The sequence below is a fragment of the Cryptomeria japonica genome, chromosome 5 (genome assembly GCF_030272615.1).
Source record: "Cryptomeria japonica chromosome 5, Sugi_1.0, whole genome shotgun sequence".
Classification (NCBI taxonomy): domain Eukaryota; kingdom Viridiplantae; phylum Streptophyta; class Pinopsida; order Cupressales; family Cupressaceae; genus Cryptomeria; species Cryptomeria japonica.
The window spans coordinates 514,143,284-514,169,623 of NC_081409.1; the positions used below are offsets into that span (position 1 = coordinate 514,143,284).

The 26,340-nt window shown below is 40.4% G+C and overlaps 1 protein-coding gene across 1 annotated transcript in view; it reads left to right on the forward strand.

The window, feature by feature from the left end:
* LOC131064871 (signal recognition particle subunit SRP54, chloroplastic) overlaps nt 1-26,340 on the forward strand; it is a 213,632-nt gene that overhangs the window by 167,011 nt on the left and 20,281 nt on the right. The window contains exons 12-13 of the mRNA XM_057999170.2: nt 8,223-8,308; nt 8,589-8,714. Of these exons, the coding sequence (XP_057855153.1) occupies nt 8,223-8,308; nt 8,589-8,714 (212 nt within the window). The remainder of the gene's footprint in view (nt 1-8,222; nt 8,309-8,588; nt 8,715-26,340) is intronic.

Consider the following 26,340-nt stretch of genomic DNA (forward strand, 5'->3'; position numbering starts at 1 on the left):
ATAAAGTTGTGCGTGGCCCCTGTATCTACTAAGCTCATGACTCGTTGGCCCTGCACTGTACCTTTCAACCGAAAGGCATGAAATCTAGGATAACTGGAAAGGGTGGCCATAGTCACTTTGGCCACCGCCAAAGGCTCAGGGATGTCTATCTCCAACTGCGGCTGCTCCTGCCTAGTCTCCTCCGTACTGTCCTCAGTGTCAGTGTCTGGTATCTCCTCATCCCCAAACTCGGATGTTACCTCAATCAAATGAACCTTGCCCTTGCCCATACAACGGTGCCCCGGCTCCCAAGGCTCTTTGCAGGAGAAGCATAGTTTCCTCCTTCTCAGATCATTCCATGTCTCTTGGTCCATCCTGGGAGGTCTAGTTGTCTGTCCATCTCTAAACTGTGAGGTATTGGCCTTCTGTGGAGGCCGTGAGTCCCTGAACGGCTTCTTATCTGTCTGATAAGAAGTAGGAGTGGTGTCCAGTCTCAATGTCACATCTATGGCATCCTTAAGAGTGGCCGGCTTGAAAGCACATACCCATCCCTTAAGCCTGTCCTGTAGTCCCTCAATGAATAACATCACACTGCGCCTTTGAGGCATATCAGGAACCATAACTGCAATACGCTGGAACTCATTAACATATGCCTCTGCATGCCCAGTCTGTCTCAGATGTGCCAACTCCCTATAATAGAGCTCTGTGTCCTTACGGTCAAACCTAGAAATGAGGCGCTCAGTGAACTCTGCATAGGAGTGGACCATGGCGTGGTCCTGGGTGACCAACCCGTGGTGCCACCAGTCATAGGCAACCCCATCTAAATGCAAGACAACAAACTGAATAGCATCACGCTCAGGCATGGGTTTCAGTGATAGATATATATCCAGCTTGTGCACCCACGCTCGTGCACTCGTACCACTAGTCCCATCAAATGTAGCCAATGTGATCTTCCCAGTAGCTCTACTAAGGTCATAGTTCTACTGCTGAGGCCTATAGCCCCAGTCTCCTCTGAACCTGGTGGTATCTCTACGCTGTGCACAATATTGAGGAAAAGGAAAAGCATCCCTAACCTCTGGGGGTAGGGTTCTCCACTCAGCTGTAGCTGCCCTCACTGAATCCTGAAATTCCACCTCTGGTGGCTCTACCTGTACTGGCTGCTCACCTGATATAAACCGAGGAAGTAATGGTCTATCCCTAACTGGTGTATGATGTCTCTCATGCCTAGGGGAATGATGAGAGCTCCCAACTGATGTATGAGATCCATGACTATGCTGGCTTCCAGCCACAGACACTGATCTACTCCGTCTGCCTCTGTGTCTATCCACTTCCAACTGTTCTAGCGTAACCTGTATTCTATCTAAGGTCTTGTTGATGTGTTTTATGTACACATGCGAACACAGAATAAAATACCTAAAGGTACCTTATCCTCTCTTGAACAAAGTTCCCGATTGCTGAAGATCTCGCCGAAGGATCAATCGAGGCAACTCCAAGGTTCTTGTATGTAGGTTCTCTACGTGTGGATAAGCTCTTTGCGGTACGATGTGATTTTGCTGGAATCACAAGGGGACTTACATTCGACGACCTGAATGTCTGATTTGCTTTGGATATTGCTGGAACGTGAGATTTTACTGATCGTTGATTTTGAAAAAAAAGGAAAAAGGAGAAAGGTTGAAACAGGATCTATTTCTAATACTAAGAATGTAAGAGCAATGAATGACCTTTGATGAAATTATAACTAAGTCTTGCTTTGACATCCCAGGACCATCTCCACAAGGTTAGTGTGATCTGCTGAGGAAAGTTTTATGATGTTCAGATCACCGCTACAAGCATGGACACCATTAGGCTGATGCATATCGATGAAGAAGCGACAATTGAAGTTAAGCTTAAGCTGAATGATTCCAGTTGACTACACAAGGCAAGTCTGCAATCAACAAACTGCTAGTAGTATGGATATACATATTTCACCATCGATCATACACATTTCTTCCACTCATCTAATAACATGAAATCAAATTTGAGAAGTATAGAGACCATGCAAATTGTTGAATCGACCCATAGAATTCACCATTTCTTCAATGAAGTTTACAAGTCCTTTACAACAACATCTTGGCAACAATCTTTGCCTTCTCTTTCTACTCTACTCTAAATATTTCCTATTCTCTGACTATTCACTATTATCTATTCTCTATCAACCAACTATTAACTATTAACTAGCAACTCTCTATCAACCCACTATTAACCTTTTACAAATGAGGAGCCAGGGCTTATATAGAGAAACCCTTTACAAATAGACGACTCTGATTGATTTAGAATCGATGGCTAGGATTACAAGATAGAAACCCTAATTAGGGTTTGTTACAACAAACTTCCTTAGCCAATTAGAAAATTACATTCCAAGGGTGAGGACCAATAGGAAGCAGGGGTAGGTGCCTTGAAGTTTGTGCCGTTCTCGATAAGTCAAGTACATTGAATTTGGATACGCTGAGGTGGACCAATCCAACTGGAGGAATGATGACTGGGATGCCATCTTGTCTGACACTTTTAACTTGGTTTATGTTCAATTTGATGAAGCTGAGAAGCTAACTTTAATTAACTCTTCTGAAACTATTTGCTTCTTCAACGGACCCTTGCACTGACCTTATTTGATTCTCCTCTGTCTTTGACGTGATGGATGGATGGTGTTCCCATCCTTGAAATGCTGGCAATGCCTTACATTGTCATCTTGTGGTTCCTTAGTGTGGCGAAGTGAAGGTTCTGGAGGTAGCTGGCAATTCCTTGAACACCTTGAGTCTTCCCTTTTGCCTGTGGAACGTCCTTGACGATGATGGACTGGAATTGGTCGTCCTTGATGATGCTGGACTGGAAGAGGTCGTCCTTGCCCTGGCCTGGTTTTCTCCATCTGCAAAATAAACCAAAAGGTGATTAAGTACATATGACATGTTCACTTCAACAAAGCATTTTCCACCTTAAATCATCAACAAGGAGACTTCAAAATAAAGTTCGCTCAAAATCCTTCCCAGGGACAGGCCCTATAAGAATTTCGCCCTAGACCCTTTGGAAGGGTTAGGAGCGAAATTTGCATTCCTGGCCAATTTAGACCTCATTTCATCACAATCTCACAACTAGCCCCTTTGCCTAGCTCAAACAGGATGAAAAATAGGAGCTTCAAAGGATTTCGCTTTGGACCCTCTGGAAGGGTCAGGAGCAAAATTCTAGTTTAGGCTCAAGTTCCATCATTCTCCACTCCAAAATGCCTCCCAAGACAAGCACATGCTAGCCTTCTCTCCACGAAGGCTTAGGAATTCATACCTTGACCTTCATCATGGGCAAACTAGGTGATTTTGGGAATTTCGCTTTGGACCCTTTGGAAGGGTCAAGAGCGAAATTCAAGTTTTAGGTCTCAATTCCTCATCTCCTTCACTTCAATTCATCTTGCAGGGCAAAGTAACATCATTTCAACCTCAACCACGCCTTAGGACTCAAAGTCTTGACTTGACACAAGGAGGAAACAGGTAGTTTGAAGAATTTCGCTCTGGACCCTTTGGAGGGGTCAGGAGCGAAATTCATGTTTTGAGCTTATTCAGGAGCGAAATTCATGTTTTGAGCTTATTCCTCCATCCTTTCAACCTCAATCAAGTCCAAAAGGCAAGAAAATATTTCTTCACACTCACCCAAGCTATAAAAACACAAAGTTTGACTTGTCTTGCAAGGAAAGTAGGTGATTGTAGAATTTTCGCTCTGGACCCTTTGGAAGGGTTAGGAGCGAAATTCTTGGTTTTGCTCAATTCCTTCAAATTCATGGATCACTAGCAACTTGAAGTCACTCCTAAGGACCCCTCCCATCTCAATTCACTTTAGTCTGCAATTGCCTTGGCATAAAATTGGGAAAAAAGGTGGGTTTAGTGAAATTTCGCCCTAGACCCTTTGGAAGGGCCAGGAGCAAATTTCCATTTCTAGGACAAAAACTCTACCTTTCATCACTTTCAAACATTCCCAAAGGCAACAAAATGTCCGTTCTTCCTTTCAACATGTCTTGGATATCAAAATTTGGTCAAACAAAGAAGGAAATGAGTTATAGGTAGATTTTCGCTCTGGACCCTTTGGAAGGGTCAGGAGCGAAAATCATGTTCTAGGCTTGATTGTTCGTTTTTCCAACTTCAATCTTCTCTGGGAGGCAAACATAGATCATTCTCCACCTAAGGAACAAGGTTTGAAGCCCAAACAAGGGAGCAAATGAGGTTTATAATGAATTTCGCTCTGGACCCTTTGGAAGGGTCAGGAGGGAAATTCATACTTTGGGCAAAATCTTCATCTTTCGAAGCGTCCAACTCCCTCTCAAGGCAAGAACATACCAATTCACCCTCCAACATGCCAACGCCTAGCCAAAACAAGGAAGAAAATAAGAGCTACAAGGATTTTCACTCTGGACCCTTTGGAAGGGTCAGGAGCGAAAATCATGTTTTGAGCTTGATTCTTGATTTCTCTAACTCCAATCCTCTTTGGGAGGCAAACATAGACCATTCTTCTTGCGTCTCCACCAAGGTCTTGATCTTGTCTAAGGGGAAAATGAGTGTTTTCAAGAATTTCGCTCTGGACCCTTTAGAAGGGTCAGGAGCGAAATTCAATTTTTAGGCTAAAATCCTCCATTTCCTCCACCTCTAGTCATTCCCTTAGGCAAAAAACATGTCAAACACTTCCATACATGCCTTAGAGATCAACACTTAGCCAAAATTAGGAAGGAAACGAGGGTTATGAGGATTTTCGCTCTAGACCCTCTGGAAGGGTCAGGAGTGAAAATCTTGATTTATCCAATTCTCTCTCAAACTTGATCAATCTCAAGGTCCTTTCAAACTCTATTCATCATTTTAGGCAAGATAGAAGGTCAGATGGAAGATTGCGCTCTGGACCCTTTGGAAGGGTCAGGAGCGAAATTCCTCCTCTAGGCTAATTTCCATCACTTTGTAGTCTTAAACCTCCTCTCCAAGGCAAACATGCATCCAAGTCTCCTCAACTATGCCTCAAAAATCCAAAACTTGGCCATATGAAAGAGCAAAATAGAGGAAAAGGTGAATTTCGCTCTGGACCCTTTGGAAGGGTTAGGAGTGAAATTCATGCTTTAGACAAAATCCACACTTTCAAACATCTCAAATCACTTCCTAAGGCAAGAATATGTCAATTTGCCCTTACCATGCCCAAGGAATCAAGGTTTCCAGTGCAAACAAGGAGAAAAAAGGTGTCTAGGGAGAATTTCGCTCTGGACCCTTTGGAAGGGTCAGGAGCGAAATTCGCATTTAGGCTCAAATCTTGATTTCATTTCTCACATTTCTTCATCCAAACATGTGTTTTGCCCTCAATAATGCCTGGGAATGAGTTAGTTCTAAGTTTGGGTCAAACTAGAATGTCTTATGGAGAATTTCGCGCTGGACCCTTTGGAAGGGTCAGGAGCGAAATTTGACATTTTGGTCTCTCTGTCAGGATTCATGTATGGAATATAACATTTCTTATACTTTAAGTTATATTCCATATATATATCAGGATGTTTGAGAGTGGTTTCGGACCTCCAGGAGTTATAATGCAAAATCTAGTTTTTGGAGGATTCTTCAGTTTTCCAGACTTAGTCAAATTTCAGGATCAGGAAGACATTCTAGACTTAACCAAATTTCAGGGTATTTGAAGATCTGGATGACATTCCAGACTTCATCACTCACCAATTTGACCTAACTCAGACCTTCAAAGATGATACTCACTCACCAAGCAAGACACAATTAGCAACAAGAGCAAAACCAGGCCCTAAGGAAGACTCTCAAAGAAACCCTAATTCTAGGGCCCTGTGGACTCACCCTGGCTCAAGCAGAGCCTGCCATCCTAGTGATCCCTCTGGCAACACTCAGCATGCAAAGGCTAACAGACAAACCCTAAAATCCCTAGAAAAACAAACCTCAGAAAGCAAAAATTAGGAGTCCCCACTTGCAATGGGGTGATGTGTGAATACGTCACAACAGGTCTGAACAATCGTGGGCTGGGTAGTGATGAGGGTCCTCATCAGCTCTCTCTCTTGTCTGTCTTCCTCAGCCTTATTTACTCTGGCGCCCACCTGTTCATCTGCCATAATAGGTTCCTGTTCTCTTCCACACTCACGCTCGTACTGAGCTCTTCTGCAGGTATAATATCTGTATATGTCACTTCTTCCCGGATGCATAGAAAAAAGAAAGCTTAACCCCACAGGCTGGCAGACAAATAGCTCCGATACCACTGAAAGATCCCAAATGGATCCTTTTGCTGTTGCTGCTGTAAATTCTTAATGAAAACATACTATATTTTTGTAATTTTCCGGTGATCTTATAGAATAGACAGAAGTTGTAGAAAGGGATTGTTTCTTTTTGGGTTTTGATGTTATAAGTAAAGTAATTGATAAATAGCAACAACTGTGAAATAAAACAGTAAACAATGTTCATATGTAAGAACACTTAAGCAATCTAAAAATACTACAAATCATACCAGGCAAATAACCTAGTTTTGTATTCAGCAAGAATCCATACATTTATTTGGAGTTGTTCTCAATCTGGATTGATGCCAGATGGAGGAATATTATTTGCAACGAACAAGGAAGACCAAATAAGCTGAATACAACCCTTCAAGCCAACATACAAACAAGGCGTGGTTGCAAAGGAGGCGTGGAAGCTACTGCAAATCACGTGCTAGCTGAAATAGACCAGCCGCCCTGTTGAAACCCCCAATATGCACGCTGAATCTTCAGGCCAAGAAGATGTGTCTTCTACCTCTGACAATCTTTGTGCAATCCTGGATAAATCCACTGTCAACACTTGCTAAGGGCTACATCCCAGCAAGTTCAGACCTGGGGTTTACGTCTTAGACCAAAATCACTCTTCCAGAGCAATTCCCAAATTCGCAAGTTTCAAAATGATCAAAGATGCTATCCATTAGGTTTTCATCTCCTTATAACTCCTTTCCCTTTGCAAGTTGAACCCTAAAGAATAATAAAGCTTGCACTTTATAATTAAAGTGACACTTTCCCAATTATGGCGTCAAACTATAGAAAAATATCACTTTATTGTGAATAAATAGCTTCAAGCATCCAAAAAGACTCTGGGAGGTGAGAATCATGTAGCAAAGTTCAAAACCTTTCCAACGAGCTATAACACATTGGCATATCAAACCAGATAAAGCCAAAAACCCCTTATTACTCTGAAATGGCTATATACATAGCCTTATTTTAATTTATTTAATCGCTAACTTAGGAAATATTTAAATATATTAAAATATTTCCATAGATCCAATAATAGCCCAAAATAACCAACCAAACATGAATCTGACTTTTTCACCTGTCTGTGACTGATGCCGGACAAGATGGGCCAACTGGCAGTCCCATCCCTAAAATCTAGGGATGCTCCTAGAAACTAGGAAACACACCCAATCTTCCTGAAACTGAAACCATGGTATGGTCCTGTGGAACCTCAAATATGGAAACTGCCACAACCTCCTAAAAAGTAGGGAATCTCCCTAAAATCAAGGAACTGCTCCCAACGGCCCACAAACTGCCTGAAGCACCAACTCCTGATATTGAATGCCCTGTGTGAGTCTCTTTCCACCACTACCAACCTACGAGACCCCCATAATAGGCTAAATCACATGTCTCTACTAGACAAACTACAGAGGGGACATGACATGCATGCCTTTTCGGTCTCGTCCACACATAAATTTGGCCTTGTATCCAGACCTCATGTGAGGCCTACACCCAAAAGGTGAGCATGTTGTGGTCTAGGCACCATATGGCTAATCTTTTGGCATGCACCATACAAGTATGTAAAGTTATCTGCTTTCTTTGACATATTAAGTTCATTTTTTGCTGCCTTTTTCTATAATTTTTTTCAGCCTGGTAGTCTCCCAGTAAGATGTTTTAGGCTCTCCTCTGCTGGCTGTGTGTACATTGTGATATGCTCCTTATTTCCTTTGACTCTTTTGCCCACTTGAAAACATTAATTCAATTTTATTGATAACATTTTTAATCTTTTCCTAAACAAGACCACGTTATTCCAATTATGTTCAGACTTGAAACTCTAAAATCCAGTGTGAAAAGCATTGTCACTATCTAAACTGACTCTATCTGAAATCATAAGCTCCTTGGACTTTTTGTCAGATCATTAAATTTGTTTGGAACATTAAGTTTTTTTATGCTATAGAAATGACTCAAGTATAAATTTTATATATGGAACATGCAGAAGAAAGAGAAAACCCCGAGTTGTTAGCAGCATCTCCTGCTAGAAAAAGAAGAATTGCTCAAGATTCTGGCAGGACACCACAGCAGGTAATCTGAAGCATTTATTTTCATTGTTTTAAACTTTTACTTGTTCTCTGAGAATTGTCAATTTCAGAGGTGGATTGGGGGACGAAGAGTGGGGCATATAGTCATGTTGGCTATCATCTTTATATTTTGATTTCATGCATGCTTCAGCTATGAAAATAAGTCTTTGTTTTATATTGAAATTTTTTCAGAATTAATTGTATATTTTTGTTTCTCTTCAGTATATGAACACTAATAGTTACATTCTGGTTTCTCATGCTCAAGATCATCTGATGCTTGTTAGGTGACCCAACTTGTTGCTCAACTTTTCCAAATGCGGGCTCGCATGAAAAATTTAATGGGCTCCATGAAAGGCGGAACTGCTCCTACCCTTGAAAACCTCAATGAATCCCTTAAAGTATCACAGAAGGTTCCTCTTGATCCTTTTTATACTTGTCTCATATACTTTGGATTTTTTCTTTAAAAGAACAATTTTAGATTTGAATTGCCTTATCTGTGATTTTGAAGTTTTGGCACTGGTTTCAGTGGGATTGTAAAGTTCAAAATGTTTCCCACATGTATATGTTCTAGTAGGTCTATGGCTGTGATTGGTATACAGAACTATCATTTCAAATAATTTAATAATGCATCAGTTAGGGTATACCATTAGAGGGCTTCAAATAATCATAAATAATAGTTCCAAATAATGCATCAGGTAGGGCATACCATTAGAGCACGTCAAATAATTTTAGGTATAAAATGGTAATTATCAGATTGGTCTAATTAAACTAAAATTATCAATAAAAAATGTGCACTGATTCTCTATTCCACAAATCCTAGTGTTAGTCTTATTGTAGCAACACTGCTTATGAATACTGCATGAATTATAATATAATGGCCCTTTCTGGATTTTTCATATAATATGCAATTTATTTTGTATTTTCTGATAGTATACAATATTTGAATATTTCTGAAGCAACTAAACCCACATCAGACATAGACACTTCATATGATATTTCTGCATTGAAAACTAGCATATTAATGCAAGGTACAGCTATAAAATCTCTTAACATATATTTCTTAGAACAATCCCAAATAAAAGTACTGTTGCAACAGCATTGATATCAGAACACATAAACTCTTTATATTATAATTGATATCATAAATTATAAAACACTCACTCAAATGCCGTACAACTGTACAGAGTAGAGGCTACTACAAATCACAACTATATTCTTTCTCATAGCCACAGGTGAGACTTAGCATTTGGACGACTGTTGATAGGAATCTGGTGTGATGGCAGGTAATAAACAGGTTTAGCAGTATAATAGTATAATTGGTACGGCCCCAAAATACATAGTACAATGGCTAAAAACAAGAAGTACAATATTATAAATGTGCATGGTGGCCAGACCACAATAAATATAACAATAAAGATGGTGCGGTTATGTAATGTCCCCATTTTTCCAGTGATCACTCAAGAATCTTAGATTTGCCTGTTAGCTGTCTCCGTATGCAAATGATGGGGTTAGGAGATGTTTGGTCCACCAGGAGGAGCTATACTTTAGCCAATTTTGGAGTTTGGTGGGAAATTATTCAATAAAGTTTATAATAAAAGCTTATAAGAGGTTATAAGTTACTTTTTTTCTATTAATAGATTTTTTTAATAAAAGTAACTTTATGAAGTTATAACTTTATTATTCAAAAGTTAATAAAAGTGACTTTATAAGTTACTTTATGTTTTAATAAGTAACTTTATTATAAAGTTACCTTGTTCACCCCCTAGGTGAATAAAACATGTTTAAAAGGTGGGCAATTAATCATGATGAAATAACCCTCTTGCTGGGCGTACCTCTTAAGAAAAGAAGATTCTTTTGGAATCTTAAAAAGATACCATGGAAGAGTTCGATTAGGGTTGGAGGCTATTATATTTTTGTTTTGGCATTCAGTTTTGGTATTCTTGGATTATTTTCTTCATCGACATAGTTGGAGCAAGTCTGCAATTTCAGATCTGCACATAATTACAGGGATTTGGGAACGAAATGTCCCATATCTTCACAGGTTGAACGTAGCCCCTACCTAGTTGGCACAGTTTTCAGTATATCAGCACCTTGAGTAGCTATTTCAGGTAATCCAAGGACCAAATTGTGAGGTTATTCAGCTAAGATAGTAAGAGGGATGTATGGACAGCAATTCTGATCCAATTGGAGGTTACTTACAGCAATCTCACCACTCTCAAATGCTAGCCATACCATTCCAAGGCCAGCCGTACCATTGTTTCTTGTCTGGGATTCACAGAAAATAAATTGGAGGGTTTTCATTTGTTTTTTTTGTGCAAATTTCATTGTCAACATTAGGAATAAAGAATAGAATCATTCTTTCAGGTTTAGGATGTCCATGGAGAGAGATGAGCAAATCAGTCGGGAAAATTGACCATTTTCAGTGAAGTCTCTTGGGGACCTGAGGGAAACAGCAGCAGTTTCATCTATTTGTGCAAGATTTGTTTTTGATAATTATTATTTAGGAGAATGAAACTTCAAAGAGCAGTTAGAACACCTCGGAAGTTCCTGTAGCAGCATCTGGATTCAATTAAGTCAATAAAGAAGCCCTCCAGGCAAGGCGTTGGACTCCTAGTAGGCCAACTTTGGCATGTCATTGTTGAATATCATCATTTATTGACATTTGTTAATTGCTGTTTAAAAATCAGTCAATCTAAAAATTTATTTCCAGTCAATTGTTCTTGTTTTATCCTTGTTATTCATTTGCATTACCAAATTCCCAAGGCATATACATCAAAAAACACAAAAAAACCATAAAACTTAAAAAAACAAACCTATGAAACCAAATCCTCTTCCGCTGGCCAAAGAAATCAGAATTAGAAAATTAATTAGATTGCCTCATTTAGTACTTGGCATCTTTCAGCTTATCTCCAGCAATAGTATGAGACCTCAAATAATGGTAGACAGGGTCAAAATGAGAGCTATGAAACAACAAATAAGCTGGAATATTATGATATTACCTTTGGAATCTCACAAGTCTGAAATTAAATCTAGAATCTTCAATCACCAATTGAAACTGGAATTAATTGCAATCTTTCAACACATTTGTGATCCCTAGATGGAATCACCTTAAGTGGACAATTGGGTTTTCATCTTCCTATTTGAAATGGAAACCAAGAGGTTTTTCATACTCCAGATTCCCTACACCAAAGGGCTTTTTCCCTTGGATGTGAAGATTAATAGAATTGCTCAAGCTTTGAGAATAGTAACAATGATAACCTCTTCTCTTTCAAACTTGTCCCTTCATATTCACCTTTTAAATTTGAGTTACTTTTTCTGCCTAACATTCCCTCCAAAGGTGTTCGGAAACACTTTTTAATAAAATATTAGATTAGGCCCACATTAATAAAATAATAATAATACATAAGTTGTCCTTTTACAATGTTATATAAGTAAAGTTACTGGGACCACTTAGAATATTATTAAATTATTTCCCTAACTTTATCCATTAGACTATAGGAAATAAGAAATAGGCTATGGGTTTCCCAATTTTTTTAATTCTAAAAAGGGGACATTACAATTCTCCAGAATTGTTTGCTTTCAAGCAATTGCAGATTTGGATCTCAAGTATTTGTGCACCTTCCTATGTAGCATCTCAATCAGGAGATTTTTCCAGTGCACCATAAATTTTGTATGGTTCTGCTACTCAATTTCTTCTCTGTGGTACCAATCATAGCTTCTAGAACTGATATCAAATTTCCTTCATCATCTAGTGGAGGCAACTTCGCTAAAGGGGCGATATGCTGCTCAAGTGCCCTTTTGAGGTATGAAATAGAAAATACCTTTTGTATCTTACCACATTTTGGCAACTCAACTTCATAAACAACTTCTCCAATTCTTCTCAAGATTGTGTAGTCTGGTTTGTGTTTCTTATCTCAATTTTTTTTATGGAATGTAACGTCCTAAACTTTTTGATTTTTACAATTTCACTATGATTAAATGCATGAAACCTTAATATTTTTTTATCATTGAGATCCCGATGTGGGCAAGGTAAGAGTATACTGTGGGACATAAGTGACCAGTCTTGAACATGAGGCAGTCAATAACCCTTTTTCAATATGAATAACACCACCTTTGATTGGTATGACACTTTCATAACAACTTTAATATCCTTCAATAATGTATGCCTCCTTTAAATAATGGATATTCAACTTCTAAATATGTACGACAAGTAATAGAGGTTGCTATCAGGCATTTATATGGTACTAGTAGAAAAGGAAATATGTAACAGTATACTAATATGATATTTGCTTGTGAGCACCCAAAATGATATTCTAGAATTACCACAGTCTAATATCAAGTATTAATTTCATAGACTTAATGAAATCTGCAATACGAAACTAGAAATGGAAAAATAATTGCAACCTTCAACAAATTGGTAACCACATATGGAATAGCTCGTATGACTAGGAGGGTTTTTGTCATTACCATTTGCCAAAAGGGACTTCTTTCTTAGGCAGAAAGATAAACATACATTTGATCTCAAAAGAAAGGGATTTGATTTCATCAATTGGTAATCGTCTCTAATGTTCAACTCTTCCTTATATAGGTACTTAGGGAATTATAATTAAAAATATATTATTTTTTCTTTTTCTCTTGAAAGCTTTATTTTAAAAAGTGTCTAGAAAGTCCTTTTAATTAAACATTACTTTTGGACCCCAGTCCTAGAGACACTTTAATGACCCTCTTTTAGATCAACAATTTTTCAATAATAAAACATAAGTTGTTTTTTATGACAATAACTTAAATTATTAACTATTTCTTTGGCTAAAAAATGGGATGACATGGAAGATTCCCTGATGATTGCAATCTCATAAAAATTAAGTCTCCAACTTTCTCTGTGTGCTTTTGATCTACATATAATTCCTATTGATTTTGAGCTTGTTGGAGGTGATCTTTAAGTGATCTCACTATGTATTAGTTGTGCTTAGCAAAACCACTAGTTATTGGCACTTTGCTATCAATAATCACTAAATCAACAAAGGTTCAAGCATCATTTTTATATGGTGTCATAAATGGAGACATACCAATAGACCTATGATAAAAAGAGTTAAAATAGTATTCTACCAAACACAACTATTTAACTCAAGCTGATTGTTGGTCTAAAACATAGTTCCTCATATACCTCCCAGCTCATTTATTCACTATTTTCATTTGTGTATTTGTTCGAAGGTGATATCTTGTGATAGTTTTGGTTTTTTACAAATATTAGCATTAAATGCACAACTTTTACAGTTTCTGATCACTCAGACACCTGTGTGCAAGGTGAGAGTATATGCTGATTGGGATACTAACTGACAGGCATCAAGCTGCATTGTTCTACAATGTATGCAATGTGAAAAATTTAATCAATTAACCATGTGTTAGCGGCATAGCCATCCAGTCTTACGAGTTAAAGCTGATCTGGTGGTGAACCTCGCAGATGATTACAAGTTAATTGATAAAGCATCTAAAAATTCAAATTCAGGAATCATGACAAATAGTTGGCTAGTAATTCAAAAGTGAATATTTTATTATTTTGTCAAAGAGTTCATATGTAACTAAAAAAACATAAATAGTTACCCGGAATAGAAGCTAGGATAAATTAGAATGTAATGAGAGATGAACAATGAACAATGTTGAAGCCAAACCAGATAGCTGATAAATTACTGAAGAAATTAAAACTGTTGTTCTCAAACTGTTACAATAGCATGGTGCCCCTAAAAACCACGGTTGAGTCAAATTATAATGGCTACCACAAATTGTAGATCATTATGGTCCGATAAGATGTGACCAGTAATAGATATGGAAGAGCTATATAGCAAACAGCCAAAACTGGGCACAACAAATAGTCCCGGCAGCTACCTGAAAGACCATTTTAGCTGCTTAATCACACACTCAAGAATACCTGAACTGTAAGTTCATTTGGCAGCACTGAACGTCTGAAAGGCCATAAATTTGTTTAATTCGCCCCTATATTAAACAGCAAAATTAACATTAGATACAAATATTCATCATAAAATTGCCCTCCAAAGACGATATAGTATGGCAGGCTGAAGGAAACAGTGGTATGGTGACCTTGATGCAATGAACCATACTTTTAACATTCTTCAAAAGGTACGGCAATGCTAATTTTGTAGCAGCCAAAAGACTTACAAATATTTTAATCCTTTAGCGGTCCTTTTTACCTCTAGACTACAGCCGGCAGGACCCACAAATAGGCAGAAAATTAATGTTTTAACCGCTTTTTTGAAAATAAGACGGTAGCAAAAGGATACAATAAAGTTTTGATGTCAGATTTTTGTCTCCTTGTAAAGGTTGTAAAGGTTTTTGAAAATAAGACAGTAACAAAGGGATACCATAAAGTTTTGATGTCAGATTTTTGTCTCGTTGTAAAGGTTGTCTTTTGGTTTTCCGGCGGAGTGGACAACTAGTGTGGTTATACCTCTCTTTAAAAGTGGGGATATCAACAACCCATCTAATTTCCGCACCATTATGGTCAACCTCCTTCTAGGCAAACTTTTTGGGAGCATGGTGGAGCGTAGAATCAGTAGTTGGGAAGAAGAGGAAGGAAAAAGGGCCAAAGGTCAAGCTAGTTCAGACCTAGACATTCCACCATTGATCATTGCATCACTTTTCGGCATTTGATAGAGAAAATATGGGACAATGAAGGGGAAGAAGCATATTGCTATTTTGTGGACTTTAAGAAAGCCTTTGACATGGTGCCTAGAGACAAACTTTGGAATAGAGAAAGATCGCTGACTAGAATTCTTATCCAAACTGGTGATTGTTTTCAAATTCAAATTATTTGACCAGCGAAAAGTGTTTTTGGAAGTTTATTGTATTTTCAATTTTTTTGTAGTTTTTTGGATTTTTGACAATACATGAGAAATAATAAACGCAATACAATAAATATTGAATTGATAATAGTTTCCAGACTTCTGATTATTAATTGCAGCAAGTACAAATAAATAATAAAGAGGATTCTTGATTGAAATAAGCCGTTCAAGGCCTACCAATAGTTCAACGCTGGGGTTTGAAGGTAGGATTTGAGCCTGAACTGAAGCAATGGCTGCTCCAAGCACTTCCAGTTGCTACTAAGGGTTGCAAATGACTTTATTTAACTCTAGCATAATTACCAAAAACTAATACTGAAGAATAATTTAGACCCAGTTGGAATTCTAAATTCTTGCCAGGCAAGATTCCCAAATTATGTTCCTTTCCCTCAATCAATTGCTGCTGCTGCCCAAATCTGATATTTTCTTCACACCAAACCAACTGTGATCATTTATTAATACCCCAACAATGAATTCACACACTAATAGAGGAGCCAAAACCCCTCAGTTTATTTAATTGGCCTCCACAGGCAAGAAGAGTCGTACGGCCCAACTGTAGTAGTACGGCCTGCATTAAATGTCACCAAAACTGTTGAAAGCAACCTGCAAACCGCCCAGATCTTCTGTCACTGGCCAGCCAATGCTAATGGAGGAGTGACTTGTTGATCCTGACCCTTAATGATCAAATTTGAACCTTGTGTGCTGCTATGGGAATGTTGGGGGTGAGGGATTACATCCACACCTTCAGCAAATCGAGGATTTCGCCCTCTCAGGCTCCCAAAACCTATGTATTCTGCTGCAACCTGTGCAAACCAAGAAAATCTCACAAAAGAATGAATAATTGAATAATCCCCAAAATGAATTCCTCCTTGCATAAAAGCATCGAACCCTAAAGAGGCATCTCCAAGATGCCAAGGAATCTTCTATTCTCTTTCCAATTGTATGCCCAGCCTTAAGGGTCATTTCATCATGAATTTATTAACCACCTTTTAAGTTATTCTTGCCTAGGGATGTGGGTCATGTAACTTTTAAAACAAAGTTACTTATTAAATTAAATAGTAACTTATAAGTTACTTTTATTAACCTTTTTCTATTTTTAGAAAAAAGTAACTTTACAACATAAAATTATAAAGTTATATTATTAAAAGTTGACCAAAGCAATTTATGTCTAGATAGATGACCCATTTGGCTAACCACTCATCCCCTTACACTGTAAACTTGCCGGTGGGGATGGATATCAGGCAAATCCATACATCAATATAGCGACTAGAGAAGTGGGGACATGACAAATAGAATGGAAGATTTGGGTATCCCTGACATGTATAGAGCGGCAGTCCATAGACTATATGAGAAAGTTAGAGCTAAAATTAGAATTAGTGAAGGAATGTCCGACTGTTTTGGTACTGACATTGGTGTTAAGCAAGGGTGCCCTCTTTCTCCCACTTTGTTTGGTTTATGCATTGATAAATTAGAAACATGGTTAAACATATCAGAGGGTGAAGGTGTTCAACTTGCAGATTATGTGGTGAAATTACTTTTATACGCTGATGATCTTATCCTAATCCATGAAAAAGCTCATGGTTTAAGAGATCACTTAAGGGCTCTAGAGCATTTTTGTCATGAGGTGGGGATGCCGGTGAACATTACCAAAACCAAGATCACGATCTTCTCTTTAAACAGGAAAGATAAACAAATTACCTTTCTTTTCAAAGGTAGTCTGTTGGAAATTGTGAAAGAATACAAATAGCTTGGGATTGAATTCCATTATAAGCTCAGTTGGGAGACTTGTAGAGCGAAAAGGATACGAGGGGATGGAAAGAATCATATGTGCTTCAAAATAGGTACAGAAAAGCTCAATTGTGGGATTGGAAAACCAAGAAAACTCTTTTTGGTTTGCTGGTCACAGCAGTTCTCTATGGTTGTGAAATTTGGGGAGCAGCATGTCAAAATGTGGATGGAGACAGTTAGAAAGAATTCAAAAGCACCTATTCACAAGCAATCTCAAAGTTAAAACATTAGTTCTTTATGAAATCCTTTTAGCGGAAGCGGGTACTTTTTCGTTGGAGGCATCAGCTATAACATGGTTAATAAGTTATCTAAAGAAGGTTGCAAACATGAATAACCAATGGTGGCCGAAGATTGTGATGGAAGGTCTTAACTTTAGGAAGAAAACCTGGATGAAACAAAACAAAAAGTGGTTTGTGATGTCCCCGATATAATTAAATAATAAATCTAGTTATTTTGTTGTAAGGCCCCAAATTTAATATCAAATCTTTCGGGCCCTTTTATTTAATTAGATTAGACAAGTTTTGGTTGGTCGTGTCGGCCCGTTTGTAACCCTTCGGGAAGTTTCCCGAAGCCCATATATATGGCTGTGTTAGTCATTGTTGTAGGTATGCGAATTTTTGGTATCTTTTCTCTATTGTGCGAATTCCTGTTGGAGTTCTGTTATCTGCCATTTTGGAGGTGAAAGACCCTCCCTATTTGGTATTTACAGTTTCGGTGAGGTTCACCTCTCACCCTATTCTGTCATTGTACTCGTTCCGGATCTGGCAAATCTTGAATTTTATGATTGTTTACTTTCTCTGCGTCTCTATTAATCTGGTTTACATGCATAAGGAGGACTCCTAATATTCAGAATCCATTACTCTGGAAGGTCACCACACAACTGCTGAAGCTCACCGTACCTCTGCATCTTCACAACCACACACCGTACTACCACCCCTTCCCTTCTCACCATCGTACAACCTTCTTTGGCCCCACTGTACACCTCCCTCACCACTGTACGACCTCCTGTGGCCACACAGTACACCCTCCTCACCACCGTACGACCCTTTGGGCTCCAACGTACGATCGCTTGACATTGCCGTACGGCTATTATATCGTAGGCCTCCCCTCACTCCACCGTATGACATTTACACCGTACGCTGTGCTCTCCATCCCCTACCGTATGGTCTTCCTCTCCCACCGTACGTCCACCCAGTCATTGCACGGGTGTCCCCTTCCACCGTATGGTTGATCTGCACCATACAGGTCCGGAACCTTATAGTGGTATCAGAGCTTGTGATCTTGCTAGCCTGTCGTGTCGTGGATGCAAGTGTACACTAGGAGGAGGTACCTTTCAGCCGATCGAATGGGGGAACCACAAGATCCTACAAGAGAAGTCATGGCACTATTAAGGGAGCTAACCAACAGCCAAGCTCAACTCAACGACACCCTAGCCAGAGGAGAGCAGCGACAACAAATCATGGAGGAAACCTTACGACAATTGGCCTTGGGAAAAACGAATGGAGAACAGAATGGACAGGGCGATGATTCAGTCACGGGAAGGTCAAACATCCAATGCTCACATTCACGACCATTGATGCCGACTTTTCCTCAAAAATCAGAAGCACCACGGGGGGAGCAAGAACCCACCTTTCATGAGATGCAAGCACAACTTTGTCAAGATTGGAGGGATGCAAATCTCGAGGGGGACATATCCTTCAAGGATTATGTGGAGCTCTGGATGAAATACTCGGGCGGCAGAAGTCGGGGCCATTATGGACACTATAATAATGACATCAAGCGAAAGGTTGGTAAGATCAACCTGTCATCCTTTGATGGAGCCGAAGCGACCTCGGCACGTGCCTGCGTTCAAAAAGCAGATACTTACTTCCAACTTAACCCGATGCCTGAAGATGAAGCTATCAAGTTTGCAGCACTCCACCTGGAAGGGGTCACGCATGAATGGTGGCATCATGGAATGATCACTCTTGGCCATGACTAGATAACTTCCTATGTCGAATTCACAGAGAAGCTCATAGATCGATTTGACGGGAAGGATCCAGAACTCAATTTCAAGGAGTTGGCGAAACTAAAGCAGTCGGGATCTGTGGACAGTTACATCATAGAATTCCAGAGACTATCCGTGTTGGTGACTGACATCTCAGAGCGAAGATTGGTGGTCTTGTTCATAGAGGGATTGATGGAACCACTGAAAGGTTGGGTGAAAGGGTTCAACCCCAGCATGCTCACGGAAGCAATAAAAAAGGCCTGTAACATGGCAACATCTTCCTTTTCCAGAAGTTTTGCACATACCAAACCACCTTTCGTTCCGAGGGAAAAGGATAATAAACCCTATGCGAAGGGGTCATCGCTAGATGAAGCCACAAGACAGGAACTCAGAAGGAAGAAGTTGTGTTTCACCTGCAAGGAACCATGGGAACCAGGACATCAATGTTTGGGCAAAGGAATGATTCACTATATTGAAGTGATGTCTGATGGAGAAGAGGAGCATGAAGAAAGCGAAACCCCAAGGGAAGAATCGGCCGAAGAAACCAACCTGCGGAGAGAATCTCCACATTGGTACGGAGGGGGGGCGTCATTGCCACACTGGCGAGTACCCCAAGGTGCAGTGTATTTAGAGTACGTGGTACACTCCAAGGGCAATGAGTTCTTGTTATGCTCAACAGTGGAGCCTCGCTCAACTTCATAAACTCGTCACTTGTCAACCGTAGGGGCTTGTGTACGAAGGAACATGAAGGGTTCGATGTCAAGGTGGCAAGAGGCAATCTCCTATCATGCACTCACCTGGTTCCGCAACTGAGTATGACCATGGGAAATTACACGGTGACCGATGATTTCTTTGTTGTGGATCTGGATGACACGGATGTCATATTGGGCATTCAATGGATGGAGACCCTCGACCAGTACACACAGAGCTTCAAAAGGATGGAGTTCTCATTCGAGGTGGATGGCAGGAAGGTAGTTCTCAGGGGAATGTCAAATGGCGGCTCGAGGGAGATTTCCGCCAAAAGGATAGAAGCCATCTTTAGACATGATGAAGTAGTTTGGGCAACACATTGCTTGATCTCAACAAAACCTGTGAAAGGGCAACCGACGTACTATCAGGATGGGGAACTTCAATCGGTTTTGGATGAGCATAGTTTGGTCTTTGTTGATATTCCACTTGGTATACCTCCACACCGAGGGTTTGAGCACACCATTGAGTTGGAGGAGGGAGCAAAACCCGTTATCACCACACCCTATTGCCACCCGAAGAAGTTCAAAGATGAGATAGAGAAAACGATCCAGGAACTCCTCGGTAAGGGATGGATTCGGCCCAGTTCTAGTCCCTTTGTGTCCTTGGTGGTACTGGTGAAGAAGGACAGGACTCTCAGAATGTGTGTCGATTATCGTGCACTAAACAAGAAGACTATCAAAAATAGGTACCCCATTCCTAGGATCAATGAGCTATTGGACGAACTACATGGCGCAATCTATTTCTCCAAGATTGATCTCCGTTCCAGCTACCATTAGATCCGAATGAGGGAGCAATATGTGGAAAAGACGGCCTTTCGTTGCCATTACGAACACTATGAGTTCTTGGTCATGCCGTTTGGATTAACCAATGCTCAGGCCACTTTTCAGCCCTGCATGAACCACATCTTCAACAAGCAACTGCGTAAGTTCCTATTGGTATTCTTCGATGACATACTCATCTACAGCAAGACCTGGAAGGAACATATGGGGCATTTGGATGAAGTATTGGGGATTATGGAATCACAATCACTGTATGCCAAAAGGTCCAAATGTGAATTTGGAATGACCGAGGTCCTGTACTTGGACCACGTTATCAGTGCCCAGGGGGTACAAGTTCACCAGGAGAAGATTCAGGCCATTTTGGATTGGCTTCCACCCAAGACTCTCTTGGAGCTGCGCGGATTTTTTGGTTTGTGCAGTTATTATAGAAGGTTTGTGAAAGGATTTGCACAGCTTGGGGCACCACTGATAGATCTGACAAAGAAAGGATCCTTCCATTGGAATGCGCAGGCACAATAGACCTTCGACAAATTAAAAGAAGTTATGAGTACGTGTCCGGTTCTGGCACTACCAGACTTCACTCGCCCTTTCATCCTCGAGTGTGATGCCTCGGGTGAAGGCATTGGAGCGGTGTTGATGCAAGACCGTCACCCCATTGCGTTCGAGAGCCGGAAGCTCTCGGGAGTTGAGCGGTTATATTCCATCTACGACAAGGAGATGCTCGCCATCATACACGCACTGACGAAGTTTCGACAATACCTCGTCGAAGCAAAGTTTGTTGTGCGAACGGACCACAACAGCTTGCGATACTTCTTGGAGCAGACGGATCTGAATGAACGACAACAGAAATGGGTGAGCAAAGTCCAGGCATTTGATTTCGACATTGAATATGTGAAGGGAAAGAATAACATGGTCGCTGATGCCCTGTCAACAAGGCCTGCCATATGTTCTTTATCTCAGATTTCGGCGGACTGGAAGGAATACCTGTTGGTCGAATACTCTAAGAACACTTTTGCCTGCGAACTGATGGATGGTCAAGTGCAGGATGACTATACAAGGTGGTTGACGACATCATTTATTACAAGGACAAAATTTATCTGGTACCCGAATCCAAGATGACGGAAAAGGTTTTGAAGGAATTGCACGACTCTCCCTTGGCTAGACACCCAGGATACTTGAAAATCTACAGACAGATCCGTGAAAGGTTTTCCTAGAAGGGGCTTAAGGACGACGTCCTGCAGTATGTACGGGAATGCTCCACCTGTCAGCAGAACAAATCTGAGCATAACCTACCCGCCGGACTGTTGCAACCACTGCCAATTCCCGACCAGAAATGGGATAGCATCTCGATGGATTTCATTACGGGACTCCCCAGAGTGCAAGGAAAGGATTGCATTTTTGTCATAGTTGACCGATTGACCAAGTATGCACATTTTTTTGCCATCCCCACAGGATATCGAGCAGTCCAAGTAGCTGAGTTGTTCTTCCGTGAGGTGTTCCGCCTACATGGTTTATCGCGAGACATAGTCAGTGATAGGGATAGCCGTTTTCTGAGTACCTTCTGGATGGAGTTATTTCGGTTGGCCGGAACCGAGCTGTCACCCAGCATGAGCTACCATCCGCAAACAGACAGACAGACCGAGATTGTGAACAAATGGTTGGAGGGTTATCTCAGGAACTACGTCTCAGCACAACAGAAGGCTTGGGTTTGCTGGTTACATTTGGGTGAACACTGTTACAACACCACTTATCACATGTCGATAGGCATGCCACCTTTCAAAGCACTGTACGGTTATGAACCATCTTCATTTGTTGACCTGCCATTGGGAGACAGTCGTGCACCGATGGCCAAAGATTGGCTTCAAGAGAGTTTAGACATCCTGACGTCTCTCAAAGACAACCTATAGAGGGCTCAGAACCAACAAAAGATGTATGCGGACCGACACCGGATTGAGCGGAATTTTGAGGTTGGTGATCTGGTTTACCTCCGACTTCAACCATACAGACAATCCTCCTTGAAGACAAGTGGTAAGGAGAAGTTGAAGCCGCGTTTCTATGGACCCTACAGGGTGGTTCGGAGAGTGGGTGAAGTTGCCTATGAATTGGAGCTTCCGGAGGGGAGTCGGATTCACAATGTTTTTCACTTATCATGTTTGAAGAAGGCCGTCGGGCAACGCATCACAGTGTCTAGGGATCTGCCACCCATCGACGAAGAAGGGAAACTAATTCTGGAGCCGACGAAGATCGTCGATGTCAGAGAAAAGAGGTTGAGAACACGCACAGTCAAAGAGTTCCTTATAAGCTGGAAGAATCTACCCATCGAGGATGCCACCTGGGAAGGTGAGCAAATTATTGAACATCCAAGTCTGCAATTGCTTGAGGGCAAGCAATTTTTGGCTCGGGAGGACTATGATGTCCCCGATATAATTAAATAATAAATCTAGTTATTTTGTTGTAAGGCCCCAAATTTAATAACAAATCTTTCGGGCCCTTTTATTTAATTAGATTAGACAACTTTTGGTTGGTCGTGTCGGCCTGTTTGTAACCCTTTGGGAAGTTTCCTGAAGCCCATATATATGGTCGTGTTAGTCATTGTTGTAGGTATGCGAATTTTTGGTATCTTTTCTCTATTGTGCGAATTCCTGTTGGAGTTCTGTTATCCGCCATTTCGGAGGTGAAAGACCCTCCCTATTTGGTATTTACAGTTTCGGTGAGGTTCACCTCTCACCCTATTTTGTCATTGTACTCGTTTCGGATCTGGCAAATCTTGAATTTTATCATTGTTTACTTTCTCTGCGTCTCTGTTAATCTGGTTTACATGCATAAGGAGGACTCCTAATATTCAAAATCCATTACTCCGGAAGGTCACCACACAACCGCTGAAGCTCATCGTACCTTTGCATCTTCACAGGCACACACCGTACTACCACCCCTTCCCTTCTCACCACCGTACAACCTTCTTTGGCCCCACCGTACACCTCCCTCACCACCGTATGGCCTCCTGTGGCCACACCGTACACCCTCCTCACCACCGTACGACCCTTTGGTGAAAGATCCCTAATGGATCTTTTAAGCTGACAGGCTGTAATTTTTAATTATTTGTTTTAAAATAAATTCTTCTTGTTTATTAAATGATCTTTCAGAGAGAGACAGAAGTTGCAGAAAGGTTGTGTCTTTTGTTTTTGTTTGTATTTTTCTAGATATAGGTAAACAATGAACAACAACAACAGCAAATATGAAATAGGCTAGAAAATAATGTGCAATAATATAATATTCAGCCAATCCAGAATAGCTACAAATCGTACCAGGCAAAATACATAAATGATATGCCAGCAAAGTATCTACCAACCAAAACAATGTTGCCGGCTGCAAGAAAGACCATCCATGCACAATGAAAAGAGGTGGCTGATGAATACCAATCAGCAACCCACGTGCCAGCTGGAAGGACCGTACGGCTACTGCAGTCACATCCAGGCAACCAAGGAACTCCCACGTGCCAAGCAATATACCCAACGTCCAAAGCCAAAGCTCTTCCAATGCTGAACTTGCGCTCCAATCCAAGTCTGAAACCAAATGAAGCTGCTGAAACCTTCTGTTGGGGTTTGCGTCCCAATATCCAAGCCCTAGGGTTTGCGTCCTAGTTCTCCAGAAATCGCTCCTCAAAGCAAATTCACAAATGCCAACTTTGAAGATGTAAAAAGATAATAAAATAATGAGCCAACATCTCCTTTTATCTCCCTCTCAAAGCTACTCGAACCCTAAAGGGAGAATATGCTTTTACCTTTATTAAATAATGGCATATTCTTAATTAAAAGGCCTTTATGTATAGGAAAAACACCCCTTTCGTCAAATAACAAAACTCAAGGTGCGAGAAGGTCTCCGGATGATGAAAATAAGTTATAATAATTCAAGATCTTTCCAACGAGCTATAACACATATGCCTGCCTGACCAGAAGAAGCCAAAATCCCCTTATTACTCCAATTAGCTATATAAATAGCTTTATTTAATTAATAAGACGCTAACTTAGGAAGTAGCAAAAAAATATCCCAAATAGCCATATAATGCTCATCTGACTCCACAAGTCTGAAACGGAGCCTGCCACCTGTTTGTGACTGTTGTCGGAAATCATGGATCCTCGAGCAATCTTGTCCCTAAAATGTAGGGATGCTCCTAGAAGCTAGGAAACATACCCAAATCTCCTGAAACTGAACCCAAGGAATAGTCTCATTGTAACCCAACTCTGGGTACTGTCAAATCCTCCTAAATAGTAGGAATAGCCTCCACAAAAGAAGGAAATGCCTCCTAAAATTAAGGAACTGCTCCAAATTGGTCCACTACTGCTAGAATACCAAATCCCAAACACTGAATATCCTCTTTGAGTCTGTATCCACCACTGTCAGCCTACAAGACCCCAAAATAAGCTGACTCACATGTCTCTGCTAGATAGAGCTAAAGAGTGGACATGACATTTGGGCTCCACCGTACGACCGCTTGACATCACTGTACGGCTATTATACTATACGTCTCCCCTCACTCCACCGTACGACATTTACACCGTACGCCGTGCTCTCCATCCCCTACCGTACGATCTTCCTCTCCCACCGTACGTCCACCCAGTCACCGCACGGGTGTCCCCTTCCACTGTACGGTTGATCTACACCGTACAGGTCCGGAACGTTACATGGTTGAACAAGTGGAACATCAAGCTACACGAATGTCCTAAATACCAATGAGGAAATAAAGAAATTCGTCATAGAAAAGTTTCAAACTGCCATGTGGACTAACCGCATTAGTCGTAAAAAGGCGTATTACATCAAAGAGTTTAACCCAACTGGGGAACATGGAGAGAAAGCATACTTAGGGACAATTATTATAGGGAAGGCAAGGCTGTTAGTGGCACAATTGAGGATTGGTTCGCATCATCTTAGGTGTGAAACGGGTAGGTGGCAAAGGCCCAAAGAGGTATGGGAAGAGAGAACTTGCTTGTTCTACAGGACGGGTGCTATAGAGATTGACCGACACTTTCTCTTTGAGTGCACTGTGTATGATGATATTCATGCAAAATATGAGTTCATCTTGAAAGACGACAACATGTATTGTGTATTTGACGAGGACAAGATCAATGAAACTGCTAGCTACTGAGTCAAGATACATAGCAGGAGATCAGACATGGAAAAGAATCTACAAGGAGTTTAGTGCTGTGATTTTCTTGGTCCCATAGACTGATCAGTCTCGTGGACGTTAGTAAAACCATTTATTCATTATTAGTATCTTAGTACTCACATAAGCTGCGATAATTCCTTTTTTACAACACTCCATATAATTGTATGATGGCCTAACAAAAGGAATATTGTGAAGGCTTCAAGAAATGGTCTTTTGTACTATGTACAACCTCACAAAACATAAAGTAATTAAACATCAAGTTATGAAAGATGCAACTCAACAAAGAAAAGTGAATCCATAGAAATAAGGAAGCAATAGAGTCCTACCTCCCGAGTGTGAAGGACAAGGAAAAAGGGGATTGCACACATTCACTAAGGGTAGACCATTCATAAGAAGAGGAACCAATGTAAAAAAAGAACAAGTCTAACCTAGGGACATATATGTACTCACATGGAGGATCACTCTATGTATGAAACTCTACTTGAGGAACTAGAGACGTCGACCAATGGAAGATCAAGTTTATCCTCCAGGTCATATTCATTATCTAGAAATTTTCCCATCACCTCAAACAAGCCATATATGGACTATAATCCTGAAGAAGAAATAGGATCATCCAGTTATTTCCCTATATATAAACAACCTTCTATTAATCCCTATCCCTCAAAGGCTTCCTTAGCTACCCTGTCTGATCTAAATAGTAATCGTGAACTTATG